Below are 17,108 nucleotides of genomic sequence, written 5' to 3' on the forward strand. Positions count from 1 at the left end.
GTATCCACTTTAAATCCTTAAGGCCCCAGCAGCCATCTGTTTTGAGCGCTATCAATAATAAAACCAATAATATCATAGTTTAAGAGAATATATACACCAGTACTGACACTTACATACTGGTATTTTTTATGCTTAATTAATAACTCTTGCGAGTTGACATTTGTTATTGACTGACTTTGAGTATGTTAATTATATAAAAATTAGATCATATAACTAGGGTATGATAGTGTGCGCGAAAGTGCTGGTCACCGCCAGAGTTTTGTTAGTAGTGAGACTAAGCGTGATTTGTAACATGCTATAAAAGATAATATCATTGCAACGTCTTTTTCTTCTCACGTTCGTTGAAAATTCTAGTAAATATTTACTAAGTAAATACGACTAAAAAGAATGTTATATCTACCTTTGTTGCAAGGTTATGTATTTAGACAGTCAAATGTTTAACATTTCAATAAAATTAATACATAATTTTGTATTTTTTAAATTAAATCACGAATAGTTTTTTATGTCAGGATTAAACTTATAAATGTCAATATGTCTTAAGTTCGTTGACAGACGGTAGGTGCAGGCTTCTTCCAAGCGAAATCGTATTGGCGGGTCTATGTCTAGCAGTAGATATCTTATCGCTTTAATGAGTATCGCTTAAGAGTTTGGTTTAATGCTGATTTGGTTTTAATGAATCCATGAAATAAATTAATATATATTGTTGAATAATATTTTTAGATTCGACATATTAAAATAAAAGAATCATTGTTTTATTAATATTATTAATAAAAAATAAACCCTCAATGTACAATGTTATATGTGATCATATCTAAAGATCTCTCTAATGTTGTTTTATTTTGATGTTATTATCTGCAAATGCTTCTTAATCCTTAGCTAGCCAAATATCTGATGTACAATCTCCCCCGGGATATCTGAAATAAAGCTTCATAGCTATATCACGCTGAACGCTGATTATGCGTCTTAATTTTTTGCACTCATTTGAATGCACCAACATATAAAAGTTGAATTTGAAATGTATAAATCTTAATGAACCGACGATATTTTAAAATTAAAGAATAGCTTGTTTATTGGAATTATTGAATCAACCATGCATAAATATATACAATATAATATAATGTTAAACTTTTAAAAGTGTAACTTGCTCAATGTGACATTTTAAAGAAATTACCTCATTTCATGAGGCAGTACCGGTCCATTTGGCTCGCTCCCAAAATCTATGAGAAAATCTGGATCCAATTTTAAACCCCCATTTTCTATATCTACGTCAATTTTAACCATCCACCCGCCCTGAAAGAAGCTTGTTAATAATATATCCATGAAGAATATAACATGTAATTTAAGTAATTTTATTTTATTTGATTCTTTACCTCTTCTGTCATTTTAGGATATATTTGTTTGTCCCAGGGAGAATAGAGAGAAGATGATACATACAATCGTTTACCATCTAAAGACAGCTGAAGCATCTGCGGTGATCCGAATAGCTGTTTGCCTTTTACAATAACTGGTTTTAACTGCTCCTGTCAGTACAATAAATAGAACAAATTATTGTTTATTACACCAGAATGTCGGTAGTAACAAATTATTTAAATTGACAAACAAATTAACGGTTTGTGCATATCAATATTTCGAAAATATACATCGAGCTGCTCTCGGGCGCGAAGCACCGCACACGCATCACACTAATATTCAAGACACCATTTAACTTACCTGGAACTCTTTATCTTCTATAACTGTCAAATCATCATTGAGAACCTGTCCTCCGAGGCACAACCGACCGGTTAGTTTAGGATTTTCGGGATCTGATACATCGTATTGCCTAACATCACCATGTAACCAGCATGAGAAATACAAATATTTATCATCCAAAGACAAAACTATGTCAGATATTAAACCTGTGCATAAAAAAAGCACAATTAAAGTTACAATTAATTCAAAGTGCCACTAGTGAGTTTTGTTAAAAAATATATTTACCGTTCAATTTGAATTCGTTCCCATCTTTTTTAACAGTTTTAGCGGGAACGTCAATCACTTTTTCAGCTTTCCACGTCTCGTCTAAAGCCTTGTAAAACCTGTATTGTAAAAAATTATGATAAATTGGTTATGAGTTATAAACTATTTGTTTAATTTTTTGCAAAATGTTTGGTGGGTGGGATAATATTCAAAAAGATCCACTATTTTTTAACAGCTGAATATAATGAGCCACGCCCGCCATGTCATAATTCGCTGCTGCCTCCAAGCCTGGCCTTCTACCTTTTCAGGTTGGCTGTAGTCGAAAGTTTAATGGAGTATTTTCTCTCGGCAGGTTGGGCAAGGATTTTCATCTTATTTATCATACAGTACGATAATTTATTAAACGCCGGTGAATACTAGCTGTTTCCCCGTACACTATTATAAAAAGATTCATAACAGTTTTACTAAAGCTTTCAAAAACGTACGTACCTATACACGTTGGCTTGTACGGCACATCCGACAAATCCTTGTGAGGCTTTCGGATTATGAAGGAACCTAATTTCGAGAGGTGCACAGCCTTCTTCTCCTAAATCTATAACCTGAAGCAGTTCACGCGTGGACCACTTGTAAACATTGAGAGAAGTACCGTACTCGTCCTTGTTTGAAAGATCCTCGGGGTGAAAACCGCTAGAATAAAAGTTTTGTATTATTACTAGTTTCAATAAATACTTAATTAAAATTAACAATATAGAACTTACGTTTTGAACTTGTTTGGGTTGCCCCATTCAGATGCTATCATAACATCATGATATGGTTGGTACCAAAAGTCATAGCCAAATTTAGCAATCTTATCACCACACGTCCATGTTCCTTGAAAAAATATTGTTTGCTTAAGTATATTATAAAATTAACATATAGAAACAACCAACTTAAAATTAATTTACCTTTCATTTGAAGAGTTTTAGAATCGACAAGCACAAAATCTCCTTTAGCATTTTCATTTTTATCGCCCATTGTTGAAATCATAATATCACCAGAAGCCAAGCAATGTGTCGTGTGAGGAAAAGAACAATTAAATGATCTCATTTCCGAGCCATCAATTACCTTAAACATTGATGTTACAAATAAGTATAAAGAACGAGTATTAATGCAATTTTTTTTTATTTCATATTCTTAAAGAAAACTTAAAAACTGGAAAATTTTTAAAAAAATATGAAGAATATCGAAATTGGACATTTGACTTTTAACGCACTGCAAATTTATACTAATTTTTAGTTGTATCCCTAAGTATTTTCCGAAATACAACAAGCCGACAACTTCTGACAGTACTAAAAAAGGAAAATTGGGTATCAAGCATCATTTAAAATTAATTCAAAAACAGTTTGTAGACAATTTGCAAAAAAAATTTTAATCTTATTTTGCTATATCTTTCTGTAAAAACAATTAAATACTAATTAATTTAATTATCCTATTTCCTTTCAACGCGGCGTCACTTGAGAACGACTAAACGACAGTCATTATTGTTTGAATTTCCTAATACTATGCAGAAAGTTTCTAGGGAAAAAAGTTAAGAAAATAGTGCATGAAATTGCAGAGTTTTTGAAAAATGTCAACTATGTTTACTATGCCCAATTGATCACAATTTTAATATTCATATCAAATTCTGCTTTAGATATGTCTGTTATTTTCTGTCGAACAGCTAGTAAAGAATAAAACGACAATAAATACTTTCTCTTAGTATTATCATTGGCTTGTTCTTAACTCCCTCCAATCAAAGCGTATTTATCAATATCTGCAGAAGAGTAAACTGCGCAATTCGAACCAATGCAATCACTCACTGTTAAAATGTTGCAAAAATACAAAATTTTACACCGAGTAAAAAGCAAAAAGGTTTAATAAATGAAGGTGTCACAGAAGTTACAAAAGATTTGAATTTACAACCATTTCTGGATGCAAAAAAGTTTAATAAATGCATAAGATTAGTAAAAGTAAACGGTATAAGAGAGAATGAGAATAATTTAAGCTTCCGCATTCGTTCGAAACTTTATTTGAAAATATAGCGGTGGTATTAATTATACTTCGTCAATTTTGAAGAGTGTAATTAAAATTAACTTAGCTGTATATCCCTACTGCAAGAACACAAGCCTCTTAGAGGAAGAGAAGTATCAAAAATACGATAGAATGGATTAGTTGATGAAAACAATACTCGTCTGAACACAATGTTCCAACTTTAATATAGAAGAAACGCAACCTCAGTGTAGAAATGTGGTCCCAACATCAATTTGATAACTGAAAGCCTATTCTTTATTACATAAATGTACTGATTGTTACAATTTCATCTTAGAGTATCTAAACTCCTTAAAAAAAATGTTCCAGCAGTATAGGAGACCTAATAAAAAAATAAAGAAATAATAAAGCGATATAAATTGGCAATTCATATAAGAACGTAATATTTGCTGATTCAAAGGCATGGACAAGGTCGCGGGTATCTATCAGTTGACACGAAGATGATTTGCTGAGTTGTACGATAAAAAAGATAACATGCGGAGGTTTTGAGTCTTGCGATAATGCTGTTTGAGAAGAAAATCTCAAAGTACAGAAACAAAATATCATCCTTACTGGCACATTTGTATTCGTCCAACTATATTACTGAATTTATTTTTATACTCAACGGTTTTGCTACTTAAGTGTACAATATTTAGTATTATTTATATTAATAATATTATTATATTTATACTTTATTGTTCCGGCGTACTAAGAAATGGAATATTGCACTCATTTTTTAAAACTTTATTAAATTAACTTTATTTATCTGAAATTTATATTTATACATAAAGTTAGCAAAATAAAAAATTTTTTCTTACCTTACACAACTCTGGTTTTCTAGGATTAGAGCCTACGTCAAAAGCAAAAATTTTACAAGAATGTAGTGCAGGAAGTATGAGAAGATTTCTTTGAAGGTCGGGATTATCATGACAGCTAGAGCATACATTCCATCCGCTGTGATGTAACTCATCACCGACGCTCCCGGTGAAAGTTCGGTGAATTACCTAAAAATATTATGCTAATACAAAATATGCCATAAAACAGAAAATGCCAAAAAAGGAATAATTTTGTACTGTCTAAAAAAATAACCTGACTGTAAGTAGAAGAATTGGGATCGACGTCAATAGTTGCCAGGTAATCTTGTTTGTTTAGATCCGGTTGCACGCAGACGACGTACAGAAGTTTCTCTCTGGGACCGTTTTTGAAAGCATCTAAAGGTGAAGCGTAACCTGGTCCCTTACCTGACGATAAGGGAACAATGACAATCAAGAAAATTTGTTGAAAATATAAAACACTACTTACTTTACTATCAAGCATTGTATAGTCTACCTTATCCTAAAATCAATGACTTCAGGAATCATCAATAATGATAACAAATTAAGAAAAAATATTTTTACATTGCGACGTATTAAAATTTTATACTGTTTGCTTTTTGTCCCTGCAGGTTGCTGCCAGATTTGGACCTTTCGCATTCCTATAGTTTCAAAATGATCACTTTATACAGGTTGATTAGAAAAGGTGTAAAGTATAATGCTGACAAATATATTTTAAAAGCGTTTACACAATAACCATTCAACCTGTATACCCTTTTTAATTAACAAGTTAAAAAGGATGTTTATCATTTTTGTTAATAAGAAATAGATTTTTTTTATTTTTCTTTTCTTTATCAGATAATTGCCAACTTGATCCTTTTTGCTATATTTTCAGAGTCCGTTGTTTTTAGTTTTATACAGTTTATTTAAGAGAGGTCAATGCTTAACAGTGAGCGGTGGTAGCCCAGCGGTACACATGCGATCGTATGTTGCGGGTTCCATTTCCAGAAAAGAACCTACATAATGGGATTGACTGTGCCTTAAACCAATTTTCCAAAGAATGGGCTGCAACGTTCTTTGCATACCTTTATATCATATTACTATTGCCAACCTCTGTGTCTAGCATGGCGATTATAGTATTTTCCTTCATAGATACCTTTGGAGGAGACCTGAGCCTTACTGTGAGCATCTATGGGCTAAATCGACTATGTTCAATAGTGGACGTTCTTCGCTTGAAATGATGATGATCGTGACGTAAAATTTTATTACTATTGACATACGTTCCTGTGTATATTATCTGTATAAAAATAAACTTAAATGTTAAAATAAACTTATGTATATGGAAATATATTTAAGTATTTGTTTTTATAGGTACATATATTATATTCTACACTATCTCGGACAACGTACTCGTCGATTATCCATTACTTGTCCATCTAATGTTCCCATGATATAATTATCAATAAGGTATTGACTCGTGTGGTACTATATGATGATGGATGGTCTTACCGATTGTATTTTCATTATGTTATAACTGTTTTCGTTTCTGATGGTACATTTACAATAAAGAGTATTTAATAATATACTCTTTAGAGTAAAAAAAGTTTATTGCAAATTTATAACATAATTGTTAAACAGGTTGATAAAAACAACTTCTTTATCTAAATATAAATATTGTTTTTAAAAAATAACAATGAAATAACAAGACATAACTCTTGTTATTTCGTTGTTATCAATAAGATATTAATTTAAAAAATGTAGATGAATTCAAAATCACTGTTGAAAAATTAAATACGATTCTATTAAAAGCAATACGTCAGTGTCAGTGTACAGTCGATATATTTTTGATGTAAGCGAGGGCTGTCGGTGAACAAAGGGGGAATCAGCCCCTCGCAATTTGATAATCGCATCAGGTAATGTTTGCATATAAATGACTCCTTTGTATTAATAATCTCATCGATCGGCTATTGTTTGTTTTGTAATGACATAGACGACTAGCTACAGAATTACAATCCATATACTTATATGTATATCTTTTAGGTTATGTAATGGTTGTTACAATCCCATAGCCATTTAGTATACATTAAGATATACAATTATTAATATTTACCTACTAAAGTTTCCGATTATGTAATTACTATTTTAATTTAGAGATATAGATATGTCCGAATATATGCATATTCGCTCATAACTATATCACACGTCTGCACTGGTGTCTACTTATACAGCATAGCTGTACACCTTCTTCTGTGTTATAAAACAAAGATAAGTTAATAGTTAGGAACCATTTATGGATATAAATTGTAGAATTAACAATAACTTCATATAATCTAGCTAAAACGTGATAAATGGTAGTGTCGATGAATTTTAAATTAGTACACTGTACGAACAAATCAGGTAAAATGGACGTTGTTAATCGATGACGAATAAAAAACCAACTACTTTTTTTTCATGACATTAAAATTTATTATTTTCCATTGATATTGTTATGTTCAAATTTTCGACTTAGTTTCTTTTATAAAACGTTCCTCTTAATCATAGTAAAGTTATGAAATTCAATAAATACTTGCAATTAATATCAATATTGTGATACTTAAAACAAGTATCAAAGAAGTAAATTTTACTCAAATTCTGCAGATGAACTTTTTTTTTGTTATTCCAGTATGACACAAATTAGAATTTATTATTTAATAATGTTCATTGTATACACTATAGTTAAGATTACTCTAATATGTGGAAAGGACTTCTCTATTTCTTTATTATATATCAATGACATTATTGTTCTTAATAACTCGGTTAATGTATTATATATTTATTTATTATTTAATACATTTCAACGTCATCATATAAAATTACACAATTTAAAATAATAATTTATGTATTAGCTTCACAAAATTCTTAAATGAGTTACAAAATACTTAATAAAGTAATAATAAATAAATAAATAACAAAACAGCATGTGGCTTCGCGTTGTTTTTAAATATCACATTAATATAACTAGTTTAAGCTACAGTAAAATGATAGTATGGCAATGAATGTTAAGGTACAAATATGATACGTAAATATAGGAGGTGGAGTTGAGATAATAACAGTTTATGTCCACGGTTGTTAACCCCTCTGATATCACTATTCTAGAGACTTCTATGAACTATTTTATTGTGTAAAAATTGTTATTATTCCCACCAAAATAACCAAATGCAACCAATAAGAACTTTATTATTACTCAGTAATTTAATAAAAAAATAATAATAATGCTTATGCTTTAGACTTGAACACTTTTACTTTATGCTCTGTATTTTTTCGAATTTATACTTTTGTTTATCCTGAATTATCCCGGTATTTAATATTACAATTTATCTTGGCTTTTTAAAACGAATTCAATTAAATATAAGTACTATTACAATACTTACAACAAGACATTTTTACGAAATATATCACAAATTTAAAACAAATCAAATCAAATAGCTTACAATGACCACTTGGCACTGTACGCAGTACACGAATGTAAACTAGTTGCCTACCGGCGTCTGAAGCGAGGGCAGCTGTCCCTTTCTATTTGTTGTCACAATACATATCATGCCATAATACATTGATGCATTATATTAACTAATATAATATGTATAAAAAATAGGTATCATAAATTAATTTTCAACTTTTTATAACACAATATTCCATTAAAGAGCTTTATTGCTCGATCAATCTGTCGTTGAAATATACGTTATTAAAAATATCATAAAAACTTCAAACAAAAAACTCGTTTAACAATTTTACAATTAAATTTCTATGTTATCGTATTTCCAGTCGATTATAAAACTGTCTGTTAATATAAATAATATAAATTAAGCTATAAAAATATTCCATAAATATTCGAAAAATCCTTCATGAACTTCAATAGCAAATGTGGAGTTACACAAATTGCAGTAAGGTTACATAAATGTCGAAAGAATAAACTGATTTATAGTCAGACAACTAAACAAACATCTGAAACTATTTTTTTTTCGTTAAATACGATTCTAACACGTTATCGTATATAATTAACAATTACTCCAGTCTCAATTTTCACTTATAAATAGTAAACCTAAAGTTTTTTAGCAAACAATCTTTTTTTAGCAGTTCTATTGCCATGCGTGCGAACATAACTGTCTTGCATTATTCGCCGAAGACTGGAATGTTGATGGAATTGATGTCGAATTGAAAAATGTCTGCTAATATTTTTGAATAAAATATGCCATAGCGCTTTATCCTTATTCTTCCACAATAAATCTGCAGTCTTTTCCTTAATCCTACGCATATTTTCTTCCAGTCTCCTAGCTTTTATTTCCATTTGTATGAGCGAGCGTGTCGTATTTGTCAAAAGATGGTACAGGTATTCTTTTCTCTTTGCTTTACTCTGTCCGGTGGAAGTTTCATTTGTTATAGACTCGCATTCGAGGGTATTGTCGTGCACTTGGATTTTTGTACTTCGAAAGTTTCTACCTAGTAATTCACAGCGAAATAAGACACTGAATATTACAATTGCAAGTCCAAAAGTCAAGAGCATAAGGACTCTAGCGTGTTTGAATAGTGGTTTCGGTAAAATATTCATGACAGAAGGTGGGAATCATTTACAGATTGATACATATAATCCATATCGCTACCGTTTGAAAGGAAATGCAGTGCGACAAGTAAAATGTTGAAAAGTATCTGAACGCGAACGACGCCCTCTCACGGTATGAGCGAAAATGGTACTGACTGGAGCGAAAACACGCCGCCGGTGCGACGCACCCCACAAATTTCCCCATTGACTTTCCCTCTTGAATGTCAGAAAACAAAACAATGGACGTGACAAAATTGCCTCTTGAATATAAAGATTTATCCTTTATTTGTTTGATTATTTTTTTAACAATAATACTCGTACATAGTGATAATGAAGTTAAGTTATCTCAATATAAATCTTTTAAATATGATATTTAGTCTTGTAAAAAAACCCTTATACTTTATTTACTTTTTAATTTTTTAAATGATAAAGAACATGGCGCCTTTACATGTCTCTTACATATAAAATAAAATCTTGAACTTTTTTAATAAATTTCTATTTTTGAGAGAAAACTGTAGTGGCTCATACCAAGAAGCTTTTTTTTTAGGTTTCTTTATAACGAATAATACTCTAAATAATAAAACCTCTCTCATTTTAAGTATAATTTTTAGTGAAAATTTAATACAAGTAGTGTAACGTCAAAATTATTTGTGATAATCTTGTTGTGCTCAAAACAAAATAATCTTTAAAAAATTTCTTAACTTCATGTTTTCTTAGGTGCGTGAATAGCAAAGGGAGAGAGGGCATGAACTCGTCTGTCTCTCGCATCACCTAACGTAATGTAGTTTTGTCGTACCTTGTTGGCACCGATACAAAATAAGAAAACGATATTGTCTTTTATAAAACACACTAGGATTCCGCTACTTTTGTGAAATTATTTAAGGAATTCTAATAACTCTAAGCTCATTATATATAATTGTAGTTTTGGTTTTATAAATATAATTTGATAAAAAAAAATATCGGAAAGCCAGTGAATTGTGAGCATAAAAAGTTTTGTACAGATTTTAAAGGACCATTGTTACTAAAAAACTAATAAATTTTGGCATCACCTATTGCTCCTTAAAAAAAGAAAGCACCTATAAAAAATTTAATAACTGAGTCTAAAAATCACAAGGTAAACGTAAATGTGGCTGTAAATAGTCAAGAAGTCTCAAAAAACATTAAAGAAAAAGGCACTGACTTCACGATTTATAATATTTAGCGATAATAAATAACAACAACGTTAAAATATTATACTAATCATCGTCATCATCAGTTCAGCTCTAGGACGTCCACTACTAAACATAGGCCTCCTAAATAGGACTGGTTAGAAGCAACATGCATCCAGCTTCTTACGATGACTTTAACAAGGTCGGCTGGCAACCTGTTGTTTGGGCAATGGTACCACGCTACGCTTGCCAATCCGTGGTCTCCAATATTTCAAAGTAAAGAAAAATTTCATCTTTTCAACGTTTTTATAGTACTTGTTATGTTTATTAGTCTATGACATGCACATTAGTAATGCTGTAAAACTAGGGGCTTTGAACGGGGTGAAGAACATCAGAGCTTCTCTCCGTCATTTTTTTTTATATAAAATTAATTAAATATACAATTAACTTTTGAGGTACTGCCCCATGATAAAATACGGAAAGACAGAATGCTATGAAAGTAATTAAAATAAATGAGTGGAGCCGTATTGACGACTGTTAATTGTTTTACTTATAAATTGCAAAGACAGCCGAACTAAGTTTTCCTGAGAGTGATAAGAGGTGGGGGTTCCACTGAAGTTTTTTATATCTGTTGTTGTTATAGTTGTGTCTGAGAAAAATGTTAAATCAGTCAGTTCTAGCACTTCATTGTTAATAATTATGTTACAATTTTGACTTTTTTTCATGTTAGAAAGTGTTAACTCAATGCATTTCATTTTCTCATTTGAGACTAAATTATTAAGTTAAAACTCGTGAGGAACATGCATCAGATTACTATTTACTCCATCGTTATTACTCCTATTACGCCCAACTTTACAAATAAGTGAGGTATCATAAGCAATAAATATCATGTCGCATAACTGTTTTTATGAAAAACGGCGAATCTTTTATTTAATATTCTGTAGAAAATGTTAATGAAGAAACATAACTTTAATTTCAATAATGTAGATAATGTCTTTATGTTGTTTTTTTTTTATTTCAGAACCGTTTTTTTTTTGTAATATACAATTTGATACTTGACCTGATATTGACTTGATATTGTAATAACAACATTTTTTATATTAAAAGGTACTTTCAGGTAATAATGTAGCGGAAAGTTTTAGTTTTTAAATTTATTAGCAATTTTGAACACAAATAAAATATAAAACGTACCTGTTGCTCGGTTTTCCGTTGCGAGATCGAATCAGAGATTTACAGAAGAACCAAGGTCCTCGACGACTCGAAAAGCACTCGTCTAAATTAGCAGAGGGCAGGGCACATTGGCATAATCGACGGGCTTTGGAGTCGAAGATTCTCGAGTGATGACCACGAGCTAGTGAACGCGGCGTGGGTTGATCCCTACTAGGTGGACCAAAGACATAGTTAAGGTGCGCGGGCAGCACATGACCGGTTGTCGTGGCTATCTTAGAAGAAGGCCGATGCCTTGCAGGAAGCATCTATTGGCTGAAAAGAAGACGAAAAACTAACACACTTACTTATTTTTACAGCATACATTTAAAATCAATACAATTTTAAAATCGATGTTTATTTTAATTGTTAAAAAATTACATCCAAAAATTTACTTTTATTTGCGGGTTCTGTTGGTGTTCGTTCGGCGCTCTTCCGGAAATCTGTAGCTCATTTAAGAATAATTCAAGATGAGGAGGTAACATATCTCATATCACAAGAAACACTAAATGTTTTTATTTGAAACCATAGATTTTCAAATTCTTCATATCTTCAAATTGTACACATTTTTTCTGCTACTGGAGATCAGCTATCATTAAATCGATTATTATCCTTGATACAGCTGCTCAAACTAATGACTTAGTAATTTTATTAAACAAGCTTTATAGATTCTTGTGTTAATGGTAAGTTTTCATCACCTCACAGGAACACTCCCGCATATTTAGATGATGTGGTTACGTATTTGTAAATCATTATTTAATCTATTCAATTATGGTTTTTTAATCGCTATACTTTTTTATATTATGGACATATCAATTACATATTTTTTTAACTTTAAACGTTAGCTGTTGTTTACTTTACTCTAGTAATTAACTGTATTAATTAAAAAAAAAAAAAACAAAAAAAACATATTTGCCCTTTTAAGAATAACATTCAATATAATGAAGAAAATATTTTAGCTCTATCAATTATTTCGTACAAATGTTGCTATCTTCGTAAATAATTCTTGTAGTTTTCTTAAGAGCGCTTATGTTAAGTATTCTAAAAAAGGCTGTTAGTCCGTACATTAGTAACAGAATGGTGCCACGATGTATAACCGCTTGAGAATACATTAGTACACTGTCAGCTCCAGGTTGATAAACGACCAACATTCCACATGACATGCCTTGACCACTAGCGCAATTCTGTACAAGTTTGAAAAAAAAATATTTACCAGAAATTGGTTCTCTTACAATAATAATATCACAAATATGTTATATACTCATTACATAAGTTACTCTAAAGAAAGAGTGATTAGACCAGCAAATCGAAAGCCTGATAATAGTATGATAGCGCACGCGGTATTGTACTACCAAATGTATGTTTTATAACTGAATGACAGTAGGTACTGTTGCCGGCAAAAATTAATTTTTGCGGTAAATCATTAATTCATTTTAAACTATACAGTAAAAATGGAATCATCATCACCATTTAATCCATAATTTTTTTTATTAATGAATATAAGCCTCCACTTAGATTTCCAATAGAACTGGTAGGAAGCGACCTGCCTCCTGGCGATTTTTAATGACCTTAACAAAGATTTCTGTACACCTTGTAGAAGGATATTTTTGATTTCGAATGCTATATATTTTTATTTTTGTGATTTCGAATACTGTATATTTTTATTTTTGTGTAGTGTATTTAAAATATTTCCTTCAAAACGTTTTTTCAAAATACAATTATTTTAATTTCTGTATTATAATATAATTACTTTCGTTTAGTCTTTATGTTTTTATTTTAGCCCAAAGTTTTCATAACTATGTAATGACAGAAATTTGCTATATTTCATTTTAAGGCGCTTTATCAATACGCACTTTTATTGAACAAAAGTATAAATTGCTGATATTTTTAATTTATTTAATATTTGGTTGTATGGTCATTAAAATATTTACCATATATGAAGAGTCGTTATATATCCTCGATATATGAAGAAGTAATAGTTTCAAAACGAGAAAATCGTAAAATTGTTTTAGCACGTTAATTTTAGAAATTTATTAGCAATTAATTCCGTCGTATTATTTGCTTGTTTTTATCACATATTTAAACATTTTTGACGTAGAATTTTAAATACTTTTAAAGGCACACATTTAATATGAACAAGCAAGCTACAAGACAATGCTCAGTCGTTGACAATTGTTTGCAGCTCTTTTGTTCCATTAATAAGTCAGACACCGGAGCATGCAAGGCGGCCGTGTTGCGAAAATTTCATGTGTAACACGGTGCCATTAAAACTGGCAAAAGATTCGTAATTCCAGCTCTATTTTTCTTAATTAAAATTCTTTGTAGCGTTTTTTCTTAACCATGCCATTAGAAATGCTATTTTTCAATATTTATTTTAAAAAATTTAATCCATATTTTAATAACAATATAATAACGGAAACATAAACTATGTCTTTAATACATTTGGATTTCAGTGTAGCTGTCACAATTAGCTGTTTCAAAACTTGGATGTTATAATTTTGTTGTAAATATTATAATTGGTATAATGTTACTGAAAACCACCGCACTTAACGAAAGCGCGGCAAGGTGGGGACAGACGAAAAAGAGCACTAAAGAAACAGGCCTGCCGACACTCTCCCCGCCTCACCGCGAACATACCTAAGGCGCGGAACAGCGGTTTCAGTAGCACAATAGTAATTAATCGCATAAGAGAGAAAACAAATTCATTTTCAGAACACTTAGTGTGCTCGAAATCAAAAATAGACTTTTGTTTAAATTTCAGACTAAGAAACAACAATCATCATTAACAGTACCACCCCGCATTAGATTTCTCATAGGATCAAATTAATCACACGGTATAAGTTTACTTTTACATTAGTCTAAATACAAATAAGTCTTTGCATACTTGTTCCTTTACATACATAAACACGACGAACATGTAATGCTTTTTTTAATTGATATAATAGCAATAGCAATATCTGTTTATAGCATCTTTGAAGCGTTTGAAGTCGTTCTTGTAAAGAAAGTAGAAAACTCATTTTTGTTATTGCACTTTTTGAAAAGTAATAAGGACGTAAGAGGTCTCACTGATATTAGATAAATATTTAGTGAATATGTTGGTTAAAAAAAGTTGGAATAAAATGTTCTTAAACAGTACTATAACAAACCATGTTTACTGGAATTAAAGCTCCGTTGTTTAAGTGCAAATACAAGCAAACATTTACCTACTTAGATCGTGCCAAAGACCCGTCTATAAGAGATATTAGATTGTTAAATAAGCGTTGTGCTCAACATTGTCAGTGAAATGAGAATAATATGTTAATGCTTATGATATTGATATTCATTATTTTTTACGCTAATTTAATACAAATAAGTCTAGTAAAGCAGAGATGAATGTGTTTAATTTCGTCTGATTTATTTTGCACGTAGCTGTCTGGGAAGGTAGCAACAATCTGCCCGTATCTATGTTTATGTTATTTAACGTTTGAGAACGACGTGACCTTACTATCGTTTAGAATGAGCACTTCTGTACGTCGTGAAAGCATGCCGGGAAAGATGAATTTGATAGAACCAAAGGTCAGATTGAGCTCCCTTATAATGGCGACATCATTTCAGTCGACAAACGCTCACTGCAAGGTATGCCTTGCAGTGGCCATCCACAAAGATCGGCACGAGGACTGGTCTTGCGCTATGTCGATATACCAAAATATGTACTGTTTAAAAATTATTCTTGATACAAAAAGATTAACACGGCTTAGTACAGATATTTTTAACAATCAGTTTTGAATAAGACAATGTACGTAAAAAAATATTTTAACCCGATATTCTTTAAGTGGACAGTAACTAAAGAGTAGTGTATTAGTATTTATATTGTTAGTATATATATACGTATATATATATATATATATACGTATATATATACTTTATTACGTATATATATATATATATATACAGTAGTAACGAACAATATGGATACAAAAGCCCTGCCCTATTGAAAAAATAATTGCAGGACATATCTTTCAAACTCAATCTATATGTCAAGCCGGATTCGAACAATTTTCTTATTGTTCCCGTTAAACTATTGGTATCATACTTAGGTAGTCACTGCATGCATGGACTGATTTATTTTTGTTTATTATTAGTGTGTATTTTGTCATATCCGGTTTTAATGCAGATTTTCGTCATCATACATCACACGTCTTATGGAATGGTTCCTGAATATTGCGCTTGGAAACACACTAAAATTGTATATAGATTGTAATTTTGTAAGATAGCTCAACCGCGATTACCAAGTAGAGTTAAAGCGAAAGAGATAACGTAAAAAATACTTTATGTGTGTGTTTAGAAGTCTATGGGTGCTAATGCTATAATTTATCATCAAAGACTGCAAGCGTAAAACTTTTACGCTCCCTACCCTTCTGTTTCTCCTAATGGCCGACCTATATGTCGCCTCCAACGTAACAGACATTTCACGGTACAATATATTTTTTAATCCTTTTGTGCATTTAATTGTTATGTATTTAACTTGCATTTACTCGAAAACAAGTTTCTAACTGGCAGCGATTTGATGTATATTCATTGACTTTAAAAAATGTATTATATTACATTTATTGTAGATTTTATTATGATTTTGAAGAATAATTTTAAAAATTTCAAGTAGACTAAAAACATTGCATAGAAAACATTTTTTCCCAAAGTTGCTGATTCGATTTTTTTTTTAATTTGTTATTGATCTTAAATCCGTATACATTTCACTAAAGCCGGTTTTTATTTAATCTTTAATATATAATTTGCAAAAGCGACGCCTACTTTGCTAAAAACAGTGAAAGTCGAACAAGATAATTCAACAACCCGTGAGGTCTCAAGGGCATCGTAAAAAGCGGTTAACGGATAAATTAAACAGGCACGGGAGTGTATGAGGAGAGCGTGTTCGGGCAAGAAAATACGTCAGCTATTCCCCTATGGTTAAACTTTCGGAACTAAAGTTGAATAATGGACTTTAATACTAAGATAATAATGATGAATGATAAGTGTTTTTATATGCCTTCGAAGCTGTACCCTTTGTGTATCAGTAGGGAAAGAAGTACAAGAGAAACTAAAACTCTGTATATGCAAAGCCGTACGTATATAAAAAAACACCCATTTTGTTGTGGACTTGAGGAAAAAATTATGCCTTTATTGCAAATTTAATCATTATCATCAGTTTCTTTAATAATATTACATAGCCCTATTTGATCATAGTGCTCTTCTAGCATTCTTATCATAGTCTAGATAAGTCATATTAACAAACAAAAGTAATCTTAATTGGATGTATTAACATTCAATCATCACATGAAAATGAATCAGTGAAATAGTTGACTATTAACCTTTTTTTAATAATCTGAGGTT

At 30.9% G+C, this 17,108-nt stretch overlaps 1 protein-coding gene across 1 annotated transcript; it reads right to left on the bottom strand.

The window, feature by feature from the left end:
* Nucleotides 1-786: 786 nt before the first annotated feature.
* LOC137919323 (methanethiol oxidase) lies at nt 787-8,295 on the bottom strand. Its single transcript, XM_068762368.1, has 11 exons — nt 8,222-8,295; nt 5,089-5,240; nt 4,818-5,003; nt 2,898-3,057; nt 2,712-2,823; nt 2,443-2,640; nt 1,975-2,072; nt 1,711-1,895; nt 1,371-1,520; nt 1,172-1,290; nt 787-914 (listed from the first exon to the last, which is right to left on the bottom strand). Exons 1-11 carry the CDS (start codon nt 8,229-8,231, stop codon nt 866-868), a joined length of 1,419 nt encoding a protein of 472 aa, XP_068618469.1. The 5' UTR covers nt 8,232-8,295; the 3' UTR covers nt 787-865.
* Nucleotides 8,296-17,108: the final 8,813 nt, after the last annotated feature.

This window comes from Battus philenor, unplaced genomic scaffold, assembly GCF_028537555.1.
Source record: "Battus philenor isolate CCGP_79_NKW_IND1 unplaced genomic scaffold, ilBatPhil1.0.hap1 SCAF_16, whole genome shotgun sequence".
NCBI lineage: Eukaryota > Metazoa > Arthropoda > Insecta > Lepidoptera > Papilionidae > Battus > Battus philenor.